This window comes from Prinia subflava, chromosome 6 (genome assembly GCF_021018805.1).
Source record: "Prinia subflava isolate CZ2003 ecotype Zambia chromosome 6, Cam_Psub_1.2, whole genome shotgun sequence".
Classification (NCBI taxonomy): Eukaryota; Metazoa; Chordata; class Aves; order Passeriformes; family Cisticolidae; genus Prinia; species Prinia subflava.
The window spans coordinates 9,213,634-9,237,534 of record NC_086252.1 but is presented as its reverse complement, the minus strand read 5'-3'; the positions used below and the strand labels follow the sequence as shown (position 1 = coordinate 9,237,534).

Here is a 23,901-nt window from a genome sequence, read left to right as displayed (position 1 = left end):
TGAAGCTTATGGTAGCAGTAGGGATTCTTTCAATAATGTGCAAAGCATCATGTCCTATATTAAAAAAAAAGTGCCTTTAAACATTTACTTTACTCTGTGTGTTTAATACTAAAAATTATTATAGCACACAGCTCTTCACCTTAATTGTCTGGCAAATGTCATATTGTAAAAGCAAATCCCTCTCTTGCCATTAGAATATCATGGCATTGTCGTGCTGCCAAGAAGTCCCTGCAAGATGCTTAGGAGAGCACCCCCTGTAGCACAGTTTGGGAGCGTTTTGTAAACCTCTCATCCCTCAGAGATGAGTGGGGTTTTTATTCCTACCTCTTCACACCTGGAGAACTGAAGTACAAAAAAGGCCCAGATGCCCTATGGTGATCAGGTGAATAATTCCCTCTAAGTTCATCCCACCAGACTTTCAGGAAATGACTGGAAGTTTGGTTACCCTTAAAAATCAGTTCACAACCAGAGCACTTTTTGCTTTCCCTTCCAGTTGTCTAAAGCCCCAAAGGTGGGTTGCCCACCAGGTGCAGAGTGGCTCTCCAGCCATGCATGGCCAGGTTTCCAAAAGGCAGCAGTGCCAGGTATTTGAACCTCTGCCACCATGTGGTGTCAATGTTTGGTTTTGCTTTTACTGGGCCAAACTGGTTCCTAGCATGGGCACTATGTGTGGGTTTAATGACAGAACAAGTGTGATGAGCTACTCCTCCTTAGCAGTAAAGAGAGCAGCGTGAGACTCAGCTCAGAGCAGCCAGGGCTGTCAGGGCAGAACCAGCATCTCTGTGAAAAGCTGGATGAGCAAGGCAGGGACAGCTGGGTCTCCTTCAACATCTCTGACTACCCATGAAGGGGACATGGGTGAGGCTGCAGAGAATTTGTCAGGTCACCACTAGGAAGGGAAATTCAGCACCTTCAAACTTTTTCATGTGTGAACACTAGTGCCAGGCTGCTGCTGCTCTTTGCTGTGGTTTGCTGGTTGTAGTTTAAAACCAGAGCAAACAGAGCTGTGGGCACCTCAGGAGATGCCTGATGCCTTGCAAGGTCGTGTTCTGGGAATGAGGAATGTGCTCTATGACACAAGGACTGTCACCTGCATTCTGCTCCACCAACAGGATGTACTGTAGGTCTGTATCAAACAAATGGGCTCATATCTGTACTGTCACCAGGGGACAGGATGGATTAAAACAGCCAAGACCATGACCAGTGCTGCCAGAGGCTGCTGGACTCGTGGTCTCTGGTAAATCCCATGGAACAGTCTTGTCACAGCGAGACTCCCAAAGTACTGTTCTCAGTAACAGAGGGGAGCTGGTCCCCTCTCTAATGAGGGGCACCCAGGCTCTGCCATAAGGCATGGAGCTCTCCCCTTATGAGGAGGAATTATCTTCAGAGTTAGCTTCCACATGTCTCATCACCTCCTTTCCTTTGCTGCTCCAGAATTCGTGGAAATAAAATGTAGATCAAACCTGCAGTAAAAGAGCTGTGGGCCTTATGCAGCCCCCACTGAAACCAGCAGTGACAGAAGTCCTTGTCATTTAAATGACATGAAATCATGTGTTTGGGTATACATTTTTGGTGCCTTCCCCTCCGTTTCTGTGTGTCATTTGAAGGTGTATTTTATATCACATATGTACACTTAAGAGAGATAGGCACCTGTTTGTCTCCAGGCAGCAAATCCTGGAGTGTCTGTGTGCAGGTAGATGTCTGTGTGTCAGCTAATGTGTTTAAGCTGTTGTCAGGCCACAACTGTGTTTGTATAAAGTATCCCCCACCAGTCTGCCCTCCACTGCAGAACCCTGTTCTAGATGTGAGCTGCAGAGGAGACCTTTGATTTATAAAACCTTCTCTGCTGCTGCTGTTTGTGTAGCATATTTGGGTGATACAAAATCTAAGTTGGTCATTATCTGTTGGGCTGCAAGGAGAAACTCCACACGGAACCCTGTCAGGTACAAGCTCCTTATGCCCTGCCATTTTATTTTACAGGTGAGCAGACATCCAAGGGGAACTTTCAGAGAGTCTGTACTTCCAGCAGCAGTCCAAAGCCCTGCCACGTCCTTTCCATTGACCCCTTTTGTTCTCTTCTAATAAATCCTGACTGGGGGGAGAAGTCAAGGAGAGTAATAGTCTGTCTGTTGTTGGTAGCAGTGGCCTGGCAAGCCTTGTGCTGACAGCCTGGCAAATGAACCCTGCCAGAAAACATGACTAAGGTGAGGGGTGAGCATCTGACAATGCTGTTGTCAGGCACTCAGCACTCAGGGAGGAACTGGGAGCCTTGGGAAGGCTGGGAGCAGGCCTGGGGAAGGAGCAGGGTTTGCGTACGAATTCAGGAATGACTAAAATTCAAGGTGAGGTGACCAATGTATCTGTTCATACCCAGAGGAGATCCATGCACTGCACCTTTGTCACCTGTACTCAGTTGGTCATGCAGCCACAGCCCCCTGGGCCTGCTTGCTCAAACACAGAAACTGTGCAATTCCATCTTCAGCATCCTCCTTCTCTCCTGGTGCACCTCTTCTCTTTCCCCAGCCCCGTCCTCCCCAGTTTGCATATTTCTGTCTCCAAAGAAATCACTAAGGGAGAGAGGCCTTTCTTTTCAGCATCGGGCTGACCACCTTTCTCCTCCCCTCAAGCTCTGAAATTAATTAAATGATGTCACGCTTGATTTTAACTGATTTGGAAGCAATTCATCACCCTTTTGCTTGTTCTATTAGTCCAAGCGATCAGCACATTAATTCATTTGTGAGACTAAGCTCAAGGGTAATTACAGTGAGGAAGCTTAATGCCTAAACTTGTTAATGTCTGTAATCAGAACTGTTTCCTCAGTGTGGAAAAATTGTTAGACAATTACACTTGGATATGATTGCTCTGGTAGGCAGCAGAGGCTGTGTCAGGAGAGGAATAGCAGGAGCCAGAAGTGAACCATCAGCAAATCCATCTCTTTGCAGTCTGCCTGTGGGATTCTGTGCAGCTTGCCCCTTCCTCGGGTTCTGCATTATTGCTTAAGTTGAAAAGTCAGCATCCTTCTCTCTTTTTCAGGTTCAGTTCTGTGGGGCACAGGAAAAGAGACACCTCTGCTTTTTTTTTCTGATATAAATATCACTAGCTTTTGCTTCTGGTGTCCTGGTTAACGAGCATGGGGAGGAATAACTAATTTAATAGATGGCACTTTACTTCCCAGTAAACTCAATTTTTTTTCCTGTTCAACAGTCAATGCTTTCCAGTGAAGAGATACTTAAGTGACAAAATTTAAGACTGAGTCTTCCCCTGTTTTGCCCATCTGGTGGACTCTTCATTAAGTGCTTGGTGGGGAAGTGTCCACGGATCTCCCACTGCTGCATGGATCCAAGCACTGTGGTTTTCAGCTGGGGAGAGGTTTCCTCCCAGCTCAGCCTGGAGGCCCTCCAGTACACAAGGCACTGCACCTTGCAGAAATTCTCATTTGGGATATGTCCCCTACACTGATGCTCTTGAAAAGTGATTTTCTTGGTATTTGAAGGAAACCCTCTCGTTGTGCTGGGTTGGCAGCATCCTCAGAGGCCCCTGTATTAGTCCTTAACAGCAGTCTCAGCCTCCCGTCCCAAATGAGGCAGGGCAGGAAATGAGTGCTCAATGATGTGTTTTGCAGACATGGTGAAGCTGGTGCCACTCACAACCACAAGAGGAGCAGTCTGCTCTGATGCTTTCAGAGGCTGTCTACACCCAAAGGAAGGTGCAAGTAAATCTAAAGTTTCTGTTGTCACTAGTGGTACACATGAAGAACAAATATTTCCTTTTTCTCCAGAGAGGAATCCTCTGGTCTGCAGCTAGACTTGCAAAGCAGCTGTGGCTGTGACCACCTCCTGTCTGCACATCTGATGTGGCAGGGCTGTGTCAGCACCTCCCTGCTTTCTCCAAGGCCCAGCACACACCAAAACCCTGCTGGGGCTGAGGTCTGAGCCCTCTCCTGACAGGTATCTGTGGCACGTGGATGTCTGGGTTTGCTGTCTGCCATCCCAGTGCACTCTGCCAGCGTCTCACTGCCAGACTGCCGAGCAGTCTGGCACAGCAGGTGGATTTTGAAAGGATGGTATGAAAACCAAAAGGAAATCACCTCTTCAATGAGTTAAAAAGTAATGCAGTTCAGGGCAGACTCACACACCTCACCCAGCTTTCAGAGCTGCCAGTGGGGAGTGTAAGCACAACAGTGTGTCATGATTTAACCCAAACTCAGCTGCACTCCATGGCACAGCTGAATCAGAAGAGTAACAGTGAGGAGAACTGTGAGTTTACCAGGTAAAGCAAAAGCTGCCACAAAGAGGCAAAACAAGGAATGAATTCTCTCCTTCCCACGGGCAGGCAGCAGTTCTGCCATCTCTAGGCGAGCAGGGCCCTTCAGGTGGAGCAGTGAGTTGGGAAGGCAAAGCGCCGTCGCTCTGAGTGTTCCTCCTTCGTTATATACTGAGTGTGGTCTGGGCACGTGGCCTGGGATGTCTGTGGGGCTGCTTGGGGTCACTGTCTCAGCTGTGTCCCCTTCCAGCTTTCTGTGCAGCCCCAGGGGCCCATGCTGGGCTGCAATCCAAGGGGATCCCCTGCTCAGCAGGTCCCTGGCCTGGGAATCTGGAGGGCAGGGTTTGTTTGTTGGCTTTTGCCTGCCTTGGGGCTTTAATCCAAAGTCTTCATTCTCCTGATAAGTTCAAAAGCATTTTAAATATGTTATTCAGGAAGACACTGAAGCCTGGGATGGCTGAGCCCACTGTCTAAGGTTTCCTGATCTTCCTTGCGTTGCCCTCGTTGCAAGGAGCAGCAGGAGACATAGCCCATCTCTTGTGATATGGATGTCATTCCTCAAGATTATTCCCAAATTACTGTGGATACCATTAGAAACTATTGAATAATAGCTTCTAAAATATCTACCTACTCCTCCTCTTTTAGTCTTTATTAAAAGCTGAAGAATATTTCTGATGTGACAGGAAACATGCTCCATTGTTTCTCCATTCTGTTTGACTGAAGTGAAGCAGCTTCCCTGCACAAAGGTACCCACTGAATAATTCGCTATTCTGAGCTCTGATAATTTTGGAGCCTAACTTATCTTAACTGTTGCAGTTTCAGAGAGCCACCTGCTAAAGTTCTTCCATGCCATTAAAGCTGAGTGGGGTTTTGCCCCACTTACCAAGAGAGACCCAGAACAGTACATGGATTCCAAGGAAATACACAACCCAATCAGCTTAAACATTTACGAGGTTAATGCCTCTGTCACCTCTCCCACCTTTGGTGGTTGCATGCTTTGACATCTTTCTGCCCACCAGACTGCAGTAACCTCCATGACACTTTTGGCCAACGTGCTGGGATAGCAAAAAACTTGCCCAGGAAACCTTAGAACCAGACATCACACCCATGTGGTGCCAGTTCAAGCTGCTGAGCCCTGCTGTGCCCAGCGAGGCTGCCCCTAGGCAGGGGGATGGGATGTGTCCCCTCGTGTCACCGTGGCAGGCTGTGCCCCCTGACCCCTCCCTGCCACCTGCAGGGTTCAGGGACAGCAGCTGATGCTCTCCCTCAGGTGATGGGCGGTGAAAGCCAGGCTGCTCTGTGGGTACAGGTGACTTGGAGCAGTGAGGTTTTGCTGAGAACAGACATGGGAGTGTCACTCTGATTCAGGAGGGGATGATGCCTTGGGAGGCTGACCTGGAACAGAGACTGAGCAGAGCTAGAGAATAAAGCAGAGATTTATTGCAAGGCCTTTAAGGACACACCTTGGGCAGGACAAGAGCCTGGCCAGGGCTATACCCAGGGTGGACTCAAAATGGATGAACAGTCACAAGGTCTGACACTTTCATAAGTTTTGGCCCATTTGCATATTGGGGTTTAATTATCCAATTACAGCTCCAGGTTATGAGGTCCCATCCTTCTTGTTTTCTCCCTTCAGTCCACCCTTGTTTGTGCTTTTGGGCCTGAAAACTTGTACCCATTGTCCTTGGTGTCCAGCAGGAAAAGGATTTGTTTTGTGTCCCTACTCTGTGAAGAGAGCTGAGTGATACTGAGTGTGAGGCTCAGAACTGCAGCCCTGGGCAGCAGAGTCTGAAATACATGGAAGCTAAAACTGAAGGCTTCAGTGAGAGCTTGCTGTTGCCACCCTGGCTGGGATGCAGGGGGTGGAGGCAGACCCCTGCAGCACTGGGCTTTATATCCTCAGGTGTTTCAGCCTCTGTGCTGGGACACAAACAGCTGCTCTTAATCGTTTATATGACCAATGCCTGGCTCGATCCACCTGCAAACTTCTTTGTAAATCGGTGTGACATCAGACCCAGCAGTGTGGGGAGACAGAGACAGTGCTGGAGGCAGTCCTGCCCCTGATCTATTGCAGCCGTGTTAATCACCACAGACTGGGAACAGCCCTGCCCTCCCAGCTCTGGGGGTGAGAAGGATGAGTTGGCTGGGAGAGGGCTCAGCTGGGCTCTGCTGGCCCTGCTGTGAGCAGGGAGGGACAGGAGGGAGGGCAAGGGACAGACAGGGTTAGGTGGCCGTGCTGGGGACAGCAAGGAGCCAGCTGGAACTGCAGAGGGAAGAGAGAAGGAGGGAAGGAGCCAGAGCTGTGTGGAGCTGCCCATGAGAGGCTGCACAGAAAAGGTATGAGAGACTTTTAGATAACAAGGAGCTGATGCTTGAAGCCCTCTGAAGTTTTACTGAAGCACTCTGAGTGTCATGGCTGTCTCTATGACACATCAGAAACTCCTTGCTCACAGATTTTGGTTGCCACTGGGCATGGCTCAAAGAACAAAAAGCCAGCAGGGACAGTAAAGTTCCTGACACTGAGTTATTTTTCCATGTCACGTATCTGTGTGTGCTGAAGTGGTGACATGGCACTGTGGCATTGGTACAGGAACAGGGCTAAGCCAGCTGGAGAGCACAGGAGTGTGGGGAGGGGGTGGCAGCACACCTGAGGTCCCCTCCAGATGGATGATCTGTCTCCCCAGCCTCACTGGTGTGCACAGCTTTGCCCTTGCCCAAGCTGCCTTACCGAGCACACCCCCAGCACGTTTGGTGTGCTGTACCGGTGTGCCTGCCCGGGCTGTGCTGTCCCCTGAGGTCACTGAGTACAAACCAGGGCCTGGCAGGGTCAGCTCCTGGTTCTGCTGCCCTTGAGGACTTGGGAGCCAGCTCAGGCCATGGTGACTGTGCTGTGCTCCAGCACTGAAAACTACTTACTCCTTTGTCCTGCCTTCCCTGCACAATTGTTTTCTCCCTCGAGGTTAAGAGACACCTTCAATCAAAATGAGGATGTTTTACTCTGCTCTGGGAACAATGCAAATGCAGTGCAAACATTTCACTGTCTGATGCTTGGTATTTCTGCATAATCTGACAATTCTGCATAGAGCAGATAAAGCAGCAGAGAAAGAAAGTTCTTGCCTCATTTCTCTCTTCTGGCCAAGACAATATGTCTAATGGCATGACACGCAATCTGTCTGCCCCAGATACACAAACAAATCCTGTCTAGGCCTGGCTGATATCATGTTTGCTGGGGTCCTCAGAGGCTTTGCGGTCCCCACTTCCTTCCACAACTCCTGGCTCCTGGTTGGAAGCTGCCACCACCCCACCAAACACTGGTTTTAGCAAAGCAGCCAATTCAGTCAACAAAATATTTCTCAAACAATTCCTCTTTTCTGCTTCCCTGCTCTCTGTTCAGGTCACTCAGACCAAACTGCACAGCAGTGCTGGGGTGAATGGCTTTGTTGTGGGCTGGTGGCCCCGCCTCTGTTTTTTTGTCCATCTAGTCAGGGTCCCAAAAACTGCCTGGTTCAGCTGAGGGAATCACCCTCGTTGGGGGCTGGAGCGTGCCCAGGACACTGCAGACAGGCAGCACTGACAGGGACAGGCTCCTGCTGGGCTTCTCCTCCTCTGTAAATGGTCTTACAGACAGCAGTGCAGGCAGGGTGGCCTCAGTGTTCAGTCATATCTGGTGTGTAACACTAATTACAGCTTGTTTTCCTTGCTTTGGTGGGATTTGGGGATGCCAAAGCTCCTTTGAAACACAAAGCAATGACGTAGCATTCAGCACAACTGGGGAACCCAGATGTGCCATCTGCCACCTTAGAAAGTAGTAAAATAGGGGAACAACCCCTCTGTGGGAAACTGCTACCATCCATGGCCAAGGAGGGGCAGGTGGTTTCCATGCCCAGGTGCTGCCTCGTGTCTCTCAGAGGCAGTGGTGTGCAGGAGCCCTCTCTGCTCACTGCCCTGTGTCTGAGGGGCTGGATGCTGCTGCTGCCAAGCTGGGTGTCACTGCAGCTGTGTCCTGCTGCCTTTCTAGGCTGCCTTTCCAGGCTGCAGTGTGTGATGCCTTCACGGTTCAGCTGCTGAGGAGAGCAGGGGCAGTCCTGCAGTCCCCAGCCCCAGCTGGGCCAGCAGGGTCAGAGGCAGAGACACGAGGACACAGCTGCCAAAGCAGCAGGGAATGCTGTACAGGAGCTTCTCACAGAGTACAGTTATTTGTTCATCCCTCCTCCCCTCCCCTGGGCACATCCCCTCCCTGATTTGGTCCTTGGTTTGCCGGGAACACACGCTGGTAAAGAGGTCTGAAAAGTTATGGTGATGTCTATTCTGTGGGGTCAAAGTATTTCCTTTGTTGTTACTCCTTTGTGCAGCTCTGTGCAAGGCCCTTGCAGGGGGCACAGCAGCAATTGCCCTGTGTGACAGGGACAAAGCAGATTTCTGTGGCCATGGCTGAAAGGAAAATGTGACTTCTTCCCTTGTTGCCTTGTGACTTCTTGTCTTGTTTACTTGCTGGTGTGTTGCACGAAGCAATTCATACAGATTTTCTTTGCATTATAGTAAAGGCTTTTCTTGGTGTGAAAAAAGCAGAGGGTAGTGGGGAGGATTTATCATGGGGAGAAGAATTTTGTGGTTGTGCTGGCTGTTTGGCAGCTGTTCCTTCTGGAGCAGTGAGCAGGCATGACAGGCTGGAGCTATGGAGTGGTTGCCCCCTTGGAATTTCTGGCTGTCCCCTTGAGCAAAGGCTTTGTGTGGTCAGGGTTAAAAACCCAGCAGGGTCTTGCTCTGATGGGGAAGATGGGCTGCAATGGAGGGGTGCAGACAGCATGGAAGCAGTTTTCTAAGTATATATATATATATTTCTAAATAGTCACCTGTAAAGACTCATGCCATCTCCCTGAGCTGGGCTGTGGCCATGCTGAGGAACTTCACCCAGCTGTGCCAGCAGCATCATCTCATGGAGGTTGTGGAGGCTCCTTGTGCTCCCAGGGGCTTTTTCAGGGGCAAATTATTGTCACAGGTATCCATGACTGCCACACACTCTGCCTTTATCTGCCCCATTGTATCATACCCCCTGTGTCGCATGTCCATTTTCTCTGTGGCTGCTGAGACAGCCTGGGTGTTATGTGGTGGCCACGGCCTGGGACATCTCCCTGGTGGCTGCACTGGAGGATGGAGAAGGCTTGGACTCAAACAGGCAAGTGAGGAGCAAAGGTCTGAGCTGTTTGGTGGTCTTGCCTCCTTTCTGGCCAACTTTTAAAATCCTTTTTGCCCTGGGAAGGAACAAGCTTTGAGTGCAGCAGAGCAGATTATCTAATTGGGACTGGAGGGAGCAGGGAATGCACTGGTGCTGTACCAACACCCCAAAACCAGGTCCCCAGGAACTTGCCTGGGGGGATCTGTGTAGACAGCTAAAGAAAAAACCCAAATAAAAGCTCCCCCAATAACACAAACCAAAAAAAAGCCCCACTGTTCCCTACACCACCCTCCACCAAATTTTCAAAAGGACCAAGCAAATGTTTGAGTTGACGGAAGCCAAAATGCTCCCAGTTGTTCAGCTGGCAGACATTTAGTGATGTGGTCTTAAAATGTCTCAGGAGGACACAGCCTGCCTTGTGCCAGGTGAGGATTTGCCAAAACAAAGGGATCAGGGAGGAAATGCAGCTTTTCAGGTAAGCTCCTCACTCAGCGCCGTTCTTGGCTCCCTCTCAGAGCCCGGTGTGCCTGGCCAGCCCGAGTGAATGCCTGCTCCAGCCTGCCCCAGCACAGCGATGGGCTCCCTGTGAGCCTGGCTCAGAAATGAGGCTGAGCACTGTGCTACAGGCACGTCAAAGGGAAGCTTGCTGTTCTCTCTCCTGACTTTTCCTAGCTTCTGGCTGCAGCTTCCAAAATGTTTGCTGGCCCGGTTTTTGAGAGATTGTATAGGAAATGCTCCTGCACCTTAGCAAGAGCCTCAGCAGTGGAGCTGAGCTGAGTTTTACCTGCTGATGGTTTTACTTACCCCGCTTTGAGCATGTGGTAGTGTTACAGGCAGCTCCTGCTCCCTGAAGGCAGTGGGGAATGTTCCAGCATTCCAGGATTCCAGCACTGAGACTGTGTGTGCCTGCAATGACCTTTCCAGGCTGCTGGGGATAAAATGTTGAGGCCATTCGTGAAACAAAGACTTGCAATCCAGGGAGACTGGAGTGTTTCAAAATGTGCCTCAAAGAGCCAAATGCCCTTTACAGGTTTCCAGCTAAATTTAAAATGCTTTCCAGAGGCATGGCAGTGTGGGGCAGTGCTCAGCAGCCAGCCAGGCAGGCTGGGGGCAGTGGGACCAGCTCGAGTTGGGGTGCGTGCCAGGCTCTCTGTGGCAGTGAACGCCTCAGTTAAATCCCACAGGTCTGGGTGTGTGTCAGGGGTTTGATGTGGGCCCTGGGCTGGGGAGGCTGATCCAGCCCCTCTGAGAGCTGGAAGCATCTCTGTGTGTTCCAACTCAAAGGTACTTGAGTACCAGCCCTGGCCAAGCTGTGGTGGGAGATGAGGGCAGTAGGTGTGGGGTGCATGCTTGCATAATGGGGTTTGTGGTTCTTAGGGTTAGATTTTATGTAGGCACTCAATTAATATGTCTAAATACACACATGTGTCATTTCCTCACCCCACTCTCTATCCCCCCCAGCAATGAAGCTGGGGAGATAAATCAGGATAAACCAACTCAGGTGAGCCAGGGCAACTGTGGGTGAAGAGCTGCACTGGAGTGCGTGAGCTGGGGCACAGGGCACTGACACCTTCAGGGGCCATGGCTGGTTTGAAAAGGAATGAGAGGCTCAGAGTTGGGCTGGTGGGGATTGGGCACACACAGAGGGCATGGGATGTTCAGGGAAGAGGGGCGCTGCTGGAAGAGCTTCTCCACAGGAACTCGGCTGCTCCCTCTGGGGTCAGGTGGGTGTGATCCCTGTGGGCAGGGCGTGTGTGATGTGTGGGGTTCCCTGTGTGTGTGGGGGGTGTTCTGGGGTGTGTCTGCAGGGTGTGTGTGATGTGTGGGGTGTTCTGGGGTGTGTCTGCAGGATGTGTGGGGTTCCCTGTGTGTGTGGGGGGTGTTCTGGGGTGTGTCTGCAGGGTGTGTGTGATGTGTGGGGTGTTCTGTGTCTGCAGGGTGTGTGTGGGGTTCTGTGTGGGATGTGTGAGGCTGTGTGTGTGTGTCTGCCCCAGCTCAGCTTTCCATGGACACACAGGGACTCGAGCCACCTTCCAAGAGATTCCACTTGTGCGCAGAGACTTTGTTTCGTATTTTATTGAATTTCATTTATATTAAATTAAAAATATATTTCTGACAGATTCATGTAACAAAAAGGCAGAACAGTTTTCAAATTGTTCAGCTGGGATGAGCGTGGGTTGATGCAAGGTGGGTCGCAGTCTACATTTGCCTGAACAAACAGATAAAGCTCTACCCCAAGGACCATGAGGAGAAACTCCGGGCTGCACACGGGAGTGGGGAATAGAACCACACAAAGAGAAGATCCACAGGTTTCTTCCCAGCTTCCAAACAAGACAAAAGGGAAGGGCAAGGAAAAAAAAGAAAAAACCCGAGAAACCATGAAAAGGAGGGAAATTATGCTAAAATATGTACCTAATATTAACCCAGGTCAGTAAGTATTTTAACAGTGTATAATTCCCAACAGCTAAAATATGAGAAACGAAAGGTTAAAGTAACATTACGCCACACACGATTGGCATACCCTACTGTGTAAGCAAGTGCAGAAAGTCTGAACACACCACAACAATGCTAAAACACGGAATCACACAGAATGCTGAAAATGGTACTTCTAACCAAAACCAGAAGGTGGGAAAGGAGAGAAAGGAAAGGGGAGGAGCGGCTTAAATCACAAGCAAATTACCTATATACAAATCAACCCTAAGGACAATTATGTTCCAAACAATGGTGTTCACAAGGAAAATAAAAGCAACATTATCCTTATTTACAAATGCAACTAGCTGTGTCTTTAACAAGCTATAAAAATACTATTCACATTTTCAAAGTAACATACAGTAGGTATTGAATTTCTTTTTATTTTTGTTTCAGAAAGGCAGCTAACTCTGAATGCATCACTTTGCAAGAAATGAGTGTCTTCCCCAACATGCTGACACTTCTCTTCTTCTGAAGGTACTTCATAAGGCAGAAGTATTGTTGTTTGATGTGGTGGCTCTTTCAGAACACGAAGGATTGGCAAAAAGCCAGGCCACCCCACCTGTGCTGCTGGTTCTTCTGGGCTGGGCCCTGCTGGCACCAGGAGTCACCAGGGGCTCAGCGCCATCCCAGTGTCACCTCCCAGATGGGAGTCTTTGATTGCGAGGGGACAGAGGTGCCATACCCCGGGCCTGAATTTGAGCCTCATCTGAAAAGTCAGTGGTTCAAGACCACCAGGTCAGGACATACAATTTGGCTGTCTCTGTTTTTACAGAGAGACTTCTTTTCCCCTCAGTTTCCCTTCCCTATACAAGGACTGATACCTATTTAACAATCCCAGCTTACAACATTGGGGAAGTAGCAAAAACCGGGCAAAAGAAGGGATTAAAACCATTGTGAATAATGTACTGAATGAGTACCAATTTCCACCTTTAAAATGCTATAAAAAATCACCAGTTTTCTCATTCACCTGCATTTTCCTCTAGCATTGCCCCACCACGAGTACCCCCACAAGCAGCCAGTGCCTCCCTCCCATCCCGTGTCCAGAGGAACAGTGAGTTCATGCATTCAAAGTTAGCTACCCCCTACACAGCTGCTCAGTTAATAATCGACCCATTTAACAGCAGGACCAGTTTATGCTACATATGTCAGAGTACCTTACCTCGAAAGAACGGCGTACGTATCTACACTTAGAAAATACCAGTCACAGTTCTCTACTGTGGTCATCCCAAAAGGGTTCAGTCTTCAGAGTGCTATGGACAGTACAGTGCTTCCCACCCAGGAGAGCTCAGAGGCTGAGCTGGGGACCAAACCACTGGCAAAGGGCGCTGGGTGACAGCCCCTGGCTCCTGTGCCTGTGGCCCTGTCACACCTGAGCCAGCAGCCTCAGGGGCTGGGCAGGATGCACCCTCACCCCGCAGGCTTCATCCACACCACCACTGCAGTGTGATTTCATGGCTTTTTATTGGTGAGGGGAGAAGGACTGGGACACAACTACTCACACTGCCTAACGCCTTACACAGCTCCCCTCAAAATCTCTCTGTGCCAAGGTCCACAAAGCTCACTTCTAAAATGAAATAATTTATATTATTTAGGGAAAAAAACCCAGCTTGGACTCCTCTTGTTTCCTGCTGGGATGTCCTTGGGCTTCCTCCTCACCCCTTTTCCTGAACTGCTGCCCCAGGCCCCAGCTGGAGGCCGCCCCGGGCGGGAGAGTCCCTCTGGCTCTGGTGATCAGGAGATGAGACTGGCCACAGCTCAAGCCCCCCTGAGCCCCGCCACCATCAGTCAGAGCTGGACACTCACAGAGTTCCCTAAAAAGTGCTCTGCGTTGTCCAAACTTGCAGGCAGGGCCCAGCCATCACTGCAGCAGCACCACCCGCCAGTGAATTCCTCAAGAGCAAGGAGCCTACCATGGGAACAAACCATTCCACACATTGGTAAAATAAACTGTGCTAAAATAACATTAAAACTAACATGGAGACATGATCATTGGACATTTTAGAGTGGTGCTTCTAACCACATAGCTTTATTCTTGTTATTAGTTGCCAGTCTGAAAGCCCCATTTGCAAACAGTGACCTTTTCCACTTTCTAACAAATACTTAGCAACAGGCAGAAAATAAAAAGAGGGAATCCTGCACACAGAGTGGTGCTTCACTGAGGCTGCTCTGTGGGACAACTGCAGTTCCCTGCTGGATGGAACACAAGCACTACAGCCACCCTACCCCACCTTACCCTGCCCCGCCCTGGCTTTCTGAAAAACAATCTGAACCTGAACCCAAGATTTTTACATGACCCCAGATGAGCTGTTTTGTCAGCAGCAGAGGCTGAAGACCCACAGAATGAGGCTACAGCAAGTGACAGCTGGGAATGAGCAGGGGCAGAGACTTCATGTGCAGAGACCTTCTGAAAAAGCCTTGCCAAAGGGAACCCAAGGCGACCTCGTCCCCTGTAAAATCCAAAGAGGTGACTGAAAACTGCGGGCCTGGCTCCCACCATTCTAAAGCCTCTGTTTCACCAGTCACCCCCTAGCCAAACACCTTCCAAGCCTGTAAACATCTATCTGAGCTCCACAGTTCTGAAAAGCGCTTGGGAAAGCAGGGTGGGAGCCCTGAGACAGCAGCTGTGCAGTGTGGAGGGAGCAGCCACCCCTGACCCGTGGGTACTGCCCAGCTGGCAGCCCCGGGCCCCTCTGCTGCCATCCCTTCCTCCCTAGAGGGCTGGCACACTGCAGGGAGTGTCCCTGTGTGTCCCTGTGGGTGCTGCAGTGGCTGTTCCCTCTGTAAGGACACACCCAGGGTTCCCGGGCTGCCAGGGAAGCACATGGGCATGCCTCCAGTCCTCCCGGGGAATTGATGACCTCGTGCCAGTCTCCTCATCTCCCAGAGAGCTAAAGGAGCTCAAACAATCCCACTGTTCTGTCAGCTCCATGAAGGGCAGGACCTACACAGACACACCATTGGACAAAAAAATGGTTTTTTCTTTATCATCTGTTTTTCCATCCCCAGAACCAAGCTGTATTTCTAGGCTGCCTCACCTCATAACTCACACTTCTCTCCCCTGTGCTGCCCCAGTTCTGCCTAAAGCTGTGGAAAGACTGGATCCACAGAGCCAAGGCTGAGCTGCTCTTCCAGAGCTGCTGCTTTCCTTCCTTCTGGCTGGATTGGTGGTGGCTGAGGGTGAGATCTTTAGTGGAAACAGGTGTCAGATCATTGCATGTGAGTCCTGCAGTCAAGAGGCAAATTTTCTGCCACATCCATGGGTAATACAGCCTTTCTTTGTACACAGAAAAGGATTTCAGGGTACCTGAAACACACCTACACTGGCTCCTATTGCAGTTTTATTTCCATCCCTTGCTACCTGAGAGAGACAACCTGTTTGAAATACAGTTGTAAATACTCTGCTACATCTGAGCCAATGGCCATGTAAAAATCCCTCCTGGCTCTTTTGCAGAAAAAGAAAAACCTGAAAAGATCTGAAGGAGTAAATGTAGAAGCAGTGGGTTACAGTGAGTCAATCGGCCCTCGTCTGCCTGCAATAACCCTCAGGTAGGTAATACCAACTAGGACAGGTAGCACTGCAAGAGATCAGGAAAAAACAAGCTGTTCTCTTTCCTTTAGCTCCTTGCTCTGTGCCTTGGACTATGGCTGAGCCACACTCAGGTAAAAACGTGCTCTTGAAAAGTTGGTCACTGCTCTCCTGTCACCAGGCCATGACAGAGGAGGGAGAATATTTATAAACAGGGGACTGCATCCCCAAACCCCACAGAACCTAAGTGTGCTGTGCACAGCTACTCCTGCAGCACTGGAGAGTGAAAGACACCCAAAGTCCTCCTGCTGACACGCTCACCTGCTGCTCTGTGCTGACAACACGCAGTTTTTGTGTGGGTATAGGTGCTTTTCCCCACACCTGTCATTGTGCATTAAAGAGCTTGGCCCTCCTCTTTCATCCCATATGAATCCCAGTGGAATGCTTGCCATGCTCCTGCCATGTGCTCTCGCCCAAGTTCTTTCACCAGGCCAGCAGCAAAACTCAATAAAGCAAAGATGGAGTTAGGGACAGCCAGGTGTTCCTGCTGATCAGATTAAAGCAGCCAAACACTTCTGCTCTCAGTTCCCCTTTCTCTTTTTCTTTAGCAGTGATTAAACTCTCTCTTGCAAAGAGGCAAAACCTGCCAGCTAAGCTCCGAACTCCTCTTCCCGAGGAAAGGGGCAGGGTTCAGATAACTGCAGCTCTCTGGGTTGTTCACCAGCAGCCTCAGCACCACACAGGCCCTTCTGTTGGGCGAGGGGCAGCCACTGGCATGGCATGGAGCCCAAGGGCCAGTTTTGGCTACTGCAGCTCAAACCAGCAGCTCGGAAAATGACAACTAAAAAAAAAAGGTGAAGCTGCAGTGTGTGGAGTTCTTCCTCATCCCAAACCACTGTGTTCATGAAGCCTCTGCCTGTCTGTGCTATCCCAGGCCCCACTAGCACAGCTCTGCAGGGCTCATCCTGGCCAGGCAGAGCCCAAGCTCCTGTTCCAGCTTCCCTGCCGCCCCACTTGCAGGAACCTCTGCATTGCCATGTTACTTAATACATTATAGCACACCCACAGTCAACAAATAAAATTAATAAATACCTTGTAAGAAATGCAACGTTAAACTGTTAAACCCCACCAGTATTTACATTTGGATTACCCCACGGGCTTGTTTCTAACACCAGCACTACTTCATTAGCAGAGGAACAAACGGGCCTCACCTTGTGTGAGCAGCTCCATCCCAGTGCCTGCCTCTGCCCCAGAGCCTCTGAGTCCATCTCTGAATTCCAACCTGTGCCAGCATTTCATTTTATATTTTTCCCCACTAGGAGTTACTCTGTTACAAGCCTTGCTCAGGACAGATGAACCTTTCTCCACCCAGCTCTGGTACTGCAGGCAGTGCTGTGCTGGACGGGACACCCATGTGGCTGTGGGTGTCACCATCAGCAGCCACCCAGGGCCTCGTGCCCCAGCCCCTGTCCCACTAAGAGGCTGAGGAGCTACCAGAGGCACCAGAAGGGGCCCTCAGTGCAGGATTAAATCCATCTAGCCCAGGACAGTGGTCTGCTGGCCATTTGGGCTATCACCACAAACCACCTTGGCACCATTTGACCCGAGATCTCCTTTAAGCAGCTCAAAGATGTGTACCTGCTCTTTCTGCTTTCAGAACCTTCAGCTATCCACACCTGGTCGCAGCTGGCCTGGACACACCTGGTGCACAAACAGCTCACTGGCTGAGCCAGCCCTGGGATCACACACAGGTTGTTTTCCATCCACAAGGGCAACAACCAGCCCAGCTTTAACATCTCTCCACACCTTTGGCAAGCTGACCCTCAGCCAATAAGCTTCAGGTAACTATTGCTTGTTTCTTACTCCCTTCCTCTGTTTCCCTAAGAGTAAAGGTGGCAGGCTGTTGGAATTCAGAGGAGGGTGATGCCATTCCAGTTGCTGGTTTTGTTGCCAGGTTAGGTCACCCCAAAGATGTCAGCCCTAGCAGAGCTGAAGCGCATAAACTGAGATACTGTTGCATCACCCAAGACTGCCACGCACCAGGTATTGCTTCTTCCCCTGAAAAGCCTTGATGGACAGAGACAGGCAGACCTCCAAAGGTCCCTAACAGCTCCTTAAGATGTTTGGTGGGAAGCAGGCTCAGAAATGCTCCTACACACGTGGTCCTGGTGTGCCAGGAGCCAGCCTGGGCATCTCCAGCCCCTGTGCCTCCTTTCCCAGCTCCATCTGCCCCAGGTCTCTAAAAACGTCCAGAACTCTGGTTTGAAAGAGATTTCCAAAGAGGAGCAGGTCAGGGGGTGCCTACCTAAAAACAGAGGTTGATAAAAGCAGAACTTAGTGTAAGGAGACTGACTCATACTTATTTACATTTTTGACAGAAAGCTCTGCAAATCATGCACATTTTGACTTCTCAAACCTCATATGCACTGTCTTCTGTGCCAGAGTAATCCTCCTTTTAGGAAAATGGCATTCTGCACTGTGCTGCAAGCCAGAGCAGGACATTTGCCTCCCCTGATCCTTTCCAGGGCTTGCTCTGCTGTCCTCCACAGAGCAGCAGGAAGAGCTGGCTGCTCTGTCACTGTATTCCCTGAAGCAGTCACTGCATCGGCCTCTCAGAAGTGGCAGACATCGTTCCAAAGACTTGATTTGCTTCATTTTGGCATTTCCACAGTCATCCTTTACAAATAATTTATATTTCTTCTTTAATTTAAAATTATTATTTCATATTTTGCTGGTCACTTCCATATTGCTTCATTCAAAATCCAGAAAATTCAAATAAAATCAGAGGTTAAGTGCAAACTATCTTTCCAGTGAACCGCTATGTGCGTTTTCTCCAGTCCAGTGTCTGTCTTCCAGTTTAAAGGACCCTTCCCACCCCACCCCACACAACATCAAACTCTTCAGTTCTCTCTCCTGTCCTCAGCATTGCCTGACAGCATCCCCAGCTCCCTTCATGACCATGGAGAAGAAAAAGAGGGAAGAATTAGTGACAATCTTTTGAAGGGATTACAGTCAGCAGGTACAAAACAGGAAAGAAAAGCTTTTGGCATACAAATCTTCATTTCTTGGTCTGTTTTTTAGCTTCAAAAGGAACATACTGGAGGTGTGGTTTTGTTACTCTCTTCTGCAAGGTATTTAGTGTTTAAAGTGTTTGTTGTGTTGGCACACGTACAAAAATGGTCATGTCAGGTTCCAGTTCTGAGCAGGAGTCTCTGTGGCTGGGAGTTGGCACAAGATCACGGTGTGGCTCAGAAGAAGGGTTTAGCTGGATGTGGGAGTCACATTATCATTTCTTGGAAAGCCACAATGAAGATCTGAATGGTTTTGAAAAGCTACGTTAGCCATTTTCAGTTGCTGGGATAGAAAGTGTTAGAGAAAGAAATTGCATTCTCAATCTCAATTACTACGCTATCACACAGGATATAAAAATTGTCCATTTTTCACCCTGATGGAAATTGCACGGAGATTTCCAGGAATGCTGTACAGACTCTCATCAGTTCCTGCTGAAAGAATCAGCTCTTCTGTGGCTTTCCCCACAGTGTCTGGTTGACTCACTGAGAACAAGCTGGACAGCAGCACTGCCACCGGCCTTTCCTGGTACCACCTGGCTTCTCTGGCATCCAGCTCTGCTGACAGTGGGAAAGGCCAGGTTGTACACTCCTTCTTCCACTCTCTGTCCTTCCTTCCTTCCAGCTTCCCAACCCAATCTGCAACCAACTCCAAGACATCCTTTCACTTAGAAATATCAAAAATGAGTGAACTGGCAAGAAGAGGAAGCTCATGGGAGAAGGAGAGGGAGAGAGGGAGGGAGGATGGGCAAGGGCAGGGAGGAAGGGGAGCGAGAGAGTACGAGTGAGGCAGCTAGAAGGGGTTGCCTTTCCACTTGGGTGGGAGCACGGCCACTACACCACGGTGTTCCGGTGTCTGTAGGGCGGCGGGGGCAGCACAGTGCCAGGCTTCAGGGAGAACTCGGAGAGGTATTCAGGATTCTCTGCCACTATGGGCCGGATCCGTCCGTTCTGTTTGTAAAAGTACTTTGTGCTGTACTCTTGCAGGTAGTCCGGGTGCTGGAGGGTGCTCCGGGGGGGCAGGCTGTGGTTCCAGTAGTCTGGGTTGTCAAAGGCCTTCTTGGCTTTCTCCGGCAGGTTGTTCTTCAGGTACTCGGCGTTTTCCAAGGTATTGGCAAAGGTGTTGAGGTACAGGGGCTCGTTCACGTACTCGTCCTCTGCCTTGGGCTGCCCGTTGGGAGCGCTGTGATACTCCGGGTTGTCCACAGCTTGCAGATCTCCGTTCTTCCGGCGGGACACAAATGGGTTCTCTTCCACGGGGTTCAGGTAATCTAAGGAAAGACAGAAAATCAGTCAGCCAACAGTGGTGGCAATCCATCCATGCAGCATGACCAGAAACAGCACTTGGATTAGAGCACCCTCCACCTCAGCCATTCCAAAAACTCCAGATGGGATCAGGAGCCAACATGCTGAACACACACCTGTGAAAAATGAAGTGTTTACAGGCTAAACAGACAGTAGGGGTTCAAACAGGTACCTCGGAAGATCAGACACACTGGCCAACTAAACTGCAGCTCTTACTGAGCCACAGTGCACGTGCTCCCCTGGACTCCTCTCACTGTGGGATCTACAGACCCCAACACTGACCGACTTCTGCCTCTGCAACCTTGGACCTATTAGCAAAGCCCCTGCTCTGCAGTCCTTCCATCCAGAAAACTGCAGGAATCTTAGTTAAGCCTCTCTGCACAAAGCCTATCCCCAAGGGCTAACTTTTAAGACAGCTTCATTTCTAACAGGACAATTTGCCTGATTAAAAAGCTTCCATCCCTGAAGGACAAAGGGCTTTGAAGCATTATGAAAAAAACGTTATACAAATGAGCCCTGGAAAGGGAACAAGAGAGCCTTAGATCAGCTGCAGGAGCAGGTTACAGTTGCCTCAAATCACGTGCTGTGGATTGACACCCCATTTCCAGCAGCACAGTGCTGCTCAGGGGCTCTGCACACACTCCCACGGGGCCCTGGTGCAAGGGATCATCTGCTTTCATCCACAGTGGGGCCAGAACTGTTAAAGGCATAAGTTCAAGATGCAGTGAACACCTTTGAACCCGCAGTTAAGATGTCACTGAACATGAGCTGAACACTGGGAACATTTGTTTTTTTAGTGTGGCAGCCAAGCAGTGCTTTGATTTGAGCCCTGCAGCTGGCATGGAGCACAGGGTGTGGCACACCTGTGTCTGTGCCCAGGGCGTCGGGCAGGTGCTGCTGTTTCCTGAGCTGCCACTGACACCTCCTGAGGGCGCAGGTGGCTCCTGCAGCACTCTGAGGGTCCCCAGGGTGCACCTGTGTGGGTACATTGCTGTGGGCTCACACAAAGTGAATCACTGCAAGGGAGACTCCCTCAGCCCCGGGCTCCCTCCAGTCCTCCCTCACGTAACACGAAGTGGCTCCCAAATTCTTAGCAAACACAGCAGTGACTTGCCATTTACATCTGCATTTATTAATTTCTTTAAAGCTAAGGCAAAGCTTTGGAAGCAAATGAATAACGACACATCCCCTTATATCTAAATGACTGTTATCATTATTTCAAGAGGAAGCAATGAATGAGGGCAAACTGGGAAGGGCAGCACGCTGAGGTGGCACGGATTTAGGCAATCTTCCCCTTGCAGTGATGTTCCCTTTAAAGCACATCTTGTTCTTTCAATCCTAGGCTTCTCTTGGGTATAAAATGCCAGCTGTGTGTATCAGTTCTGTGGCAGGTTCAACATGACATTTACCAAGCACAATGCCAAGAATAGAAAGATCAATAAACAAAGCAAAGTTGGGACTATGGCTGGCTGAAGATATATCCTTTCCTTGGAAATAACTGAAGATTTGTATTTGGGTAAGAAGGGGGCTTGGGTTTTTTTCTCATTCCTCTAGTTATTTCTCCAAAAAGAAGTAAAAGGGGGAACTTACCAGCTTTGACATACTGGCACATTTGAGCATTTCAAAGTAGAAAATTCAGGAGAGAAAACCAAATCCCCGTGTAAAGGAATATTAATCTACTCAGAATGCTTCAACCATGATGGGTAATTAAATAAAGCCATTTTTCGATGAAAAGCTGCTGATGTACAAAGAGAATAAATGCAGCCAGGCTGGGCCAGGAGGCTCTCTGGAAAGGCAGTATTTACCTGTTTTGGGTTTGTCTCGCATCGGTGTCATGTACCCGTCCTCATCCAGCTCTCCGCGCACGGCCCGCTCGGGAATGAAGATGGTGGGGTCGGCGCTGTACCTCTGGGTGCTGCTGTCCTCCTTTGCCAGGGCTGCCACCTGTTTCTTCATCGTGCCATTGCAGCAAGCGTCTTCAAAGATCTCTGCCGCGGCCCCTTGGGCAGCCGGGGCTTCGGGAATGACGCAGCCCGGGGCCCTGTAGGGCATCGGCACTTCCGCGGCGTAGCCGCCGTCCCGGTACACAAACTGGTTCTGTGGGGAGGAAGAGCAGCATGGGGAAGGGGCTCCCAGGGAGCAGCGTCCACAGCAGTCACGGCTGTGCCTCCTGTGCCTGCCCACGCTGCGCTGCCAGGCTCTGCCGTGGAGCACAGGGCATCTGTCTGCCCCTGGGCACAGAAACGGGGCAGGAGAGCTTGTCTCCTACCAGGCACGAGGAGTGGACACACACGGTGCAAGAGGGGAAGGGGGCATCTCCTCTCCTGTTACTGTAGCGAGCTCCCTGATTTCTGACCAAAGCCCTTTAAACCTCCTGTTTGGGAGATCTCCTCCTGACTGGGGATGGAAACCACAATCATCTCTGTTTATTCCTGGGGTGATGCTTCCAGTGCATCATGGGGCCACCCACACACGTGCCATTCCGTCAGGAAGTGCATTTCAGGCTGGTGCCGTGTTTGTGTTGGCACCTCAGCTCCACGGTTCAACTCAACCTGCCCTTTTGCTTGTCAGCACGGACATGCAAGGAACTTCCAACATCATGACCTACAGATAGGAGGAAAGATGTACAGATTCACCCAAGCCTTTCACCTAAATGCTTTCTCAAGAAAAGTTGTCAGAATTTTGGGTGTGGGTCCTTAGAGTTTGCGCACGAATCTAGGCTCAGTCTGTCTGGAGATCTTAACTATTTGATTCCTTATATATACACTTCATTACCTGTTGGCTTTTGGGCCATTTATGAAAGAAAAAGCAGTGAAGAAAGGAGGAAAGCCTAAAGGATGGAGGCTGAATGTGAAATACTTACTCCTGACATAGGGGTGTAGGCAGGGGCAGGGCTGTGTCCAATTTCACTCTAACAGGAAAGAAAATTGGATGATGGATACATGAATGAAACAAGTCACATGAGCTGTATGAACTAATTGGGAGAATGCACATCAGTCAGATTCTCTAACTGGATCCAAAATTCAAATTCAGCCAGGGCAAATGCCTCACCCCCACAACAAGCTGTGTCCCACCAGTGTTACACAGAGCCACTGACCCCACCTGGGCTCTGCGAGTGAACGCCAGAACAGAAGGAGGAACACAAGGCACTTTATCAGATGTTACTTTTTTAAAGGGAACAGACACCAGCTACACTGGACACCGACTTTGCAGCAAGCCTCCAGCTGCACAAGTTGCTTGTGCCAGAGGATTGTTTGGGACAATTGGGAAAGTCCATTTAATCAGGAAACACCTTGAAAACTGGAGATGCCGTGGTTACCTCTGAATCCCTCCAGATTTACAGTCCACTTGTAATGACACATGGGCAAGGACAGGCTACAATACAGAATCTGTTAGACAAATGGATAAAAATCATCTCCTGAGCCTGCCAGATGCTGCTTTAAAGCCCTGCTGATGGCTCTGAGATGCTGCACTGTTGCTTTTGTCTCAACCTGGAAAGGAAACTTGAGATAATTTTAGTGAGGAGGTTATATAAGGGCAGATCTTTATGTGAAGGGCTCCAGGGGCAGTTGTGGAAAGAGGTCCCCAGAGCCACACTGGGATGTATCACACCCCTTCCATTTACACCTCCCTGTTTCCACACAGGCACTCCCACGAACTTCCAAGGTTGGTTCATTGATTCTGAATGAAAAAGGGCAGAGCTGCCTTTGAAGTACTTTCAGTTCACATCTTTCAGTGATGTCTTGAAGACAGCTTAGAAAAGCAAGTCTTGTGCCAACAGGCTTGACTTCTGCACACTAAGATCACTGTAATTGTGTTTTTGCATGCCTCCCCTTCAGTGCTCTGCTGAACATGCCATGCAACACCCCTTACCACAGAACCTCACACATGGCTCTTCTCCCCCAATGCTGTCTGCACATTTTTTTACTTTACTGTTTTTCCCCACGAGCTGATACCCTGTGGCCACTGTGCCATTAGAACAGCAGGCAAAGAAAACAGTTGTGGTGCCATTTAGTTGGCTTGAAAATTTAACATCGTTGTTTAAGTGTCCTTAAATTGACTGGTAATTGCAATGTGAGGTCATAATTTTG

The 23,901-nt window shown here is 49.8% G+C and overlaps 1 protein-coding gene across 1 annotated transcript in view; it reads right to left on the bottom strand.

Annotated features, from left to right (window-relative positions):
• Positions 1-19,336: 19,336 nt before the first annotated feature.
• The window catches only part of ERBB4 (erb-b2 receptor tyrosine kinase 4), a 528,150-nt gene continuing 523,585 nt past the window's right edge, over positions 19,337-23,901 (bottom strand). Inside the window, exons 26-27 of the mRNA XM_063400120.1 lie at positions 21,616-21,907; positions 19,337-19,776 (exon numbers count right to left, since the gene is read on the bottom strand). Coding sequence (XP_063256190.1) covers positions 19,340-19,776; positions 21,616-21,907 — 729 coding nt within the window. The 3' untranslated portion in view covers positions 19,337-19,339. The remainder of the gene's footprint in view (positions 19,777-21,615; positions 21,908-23,901) is intronic.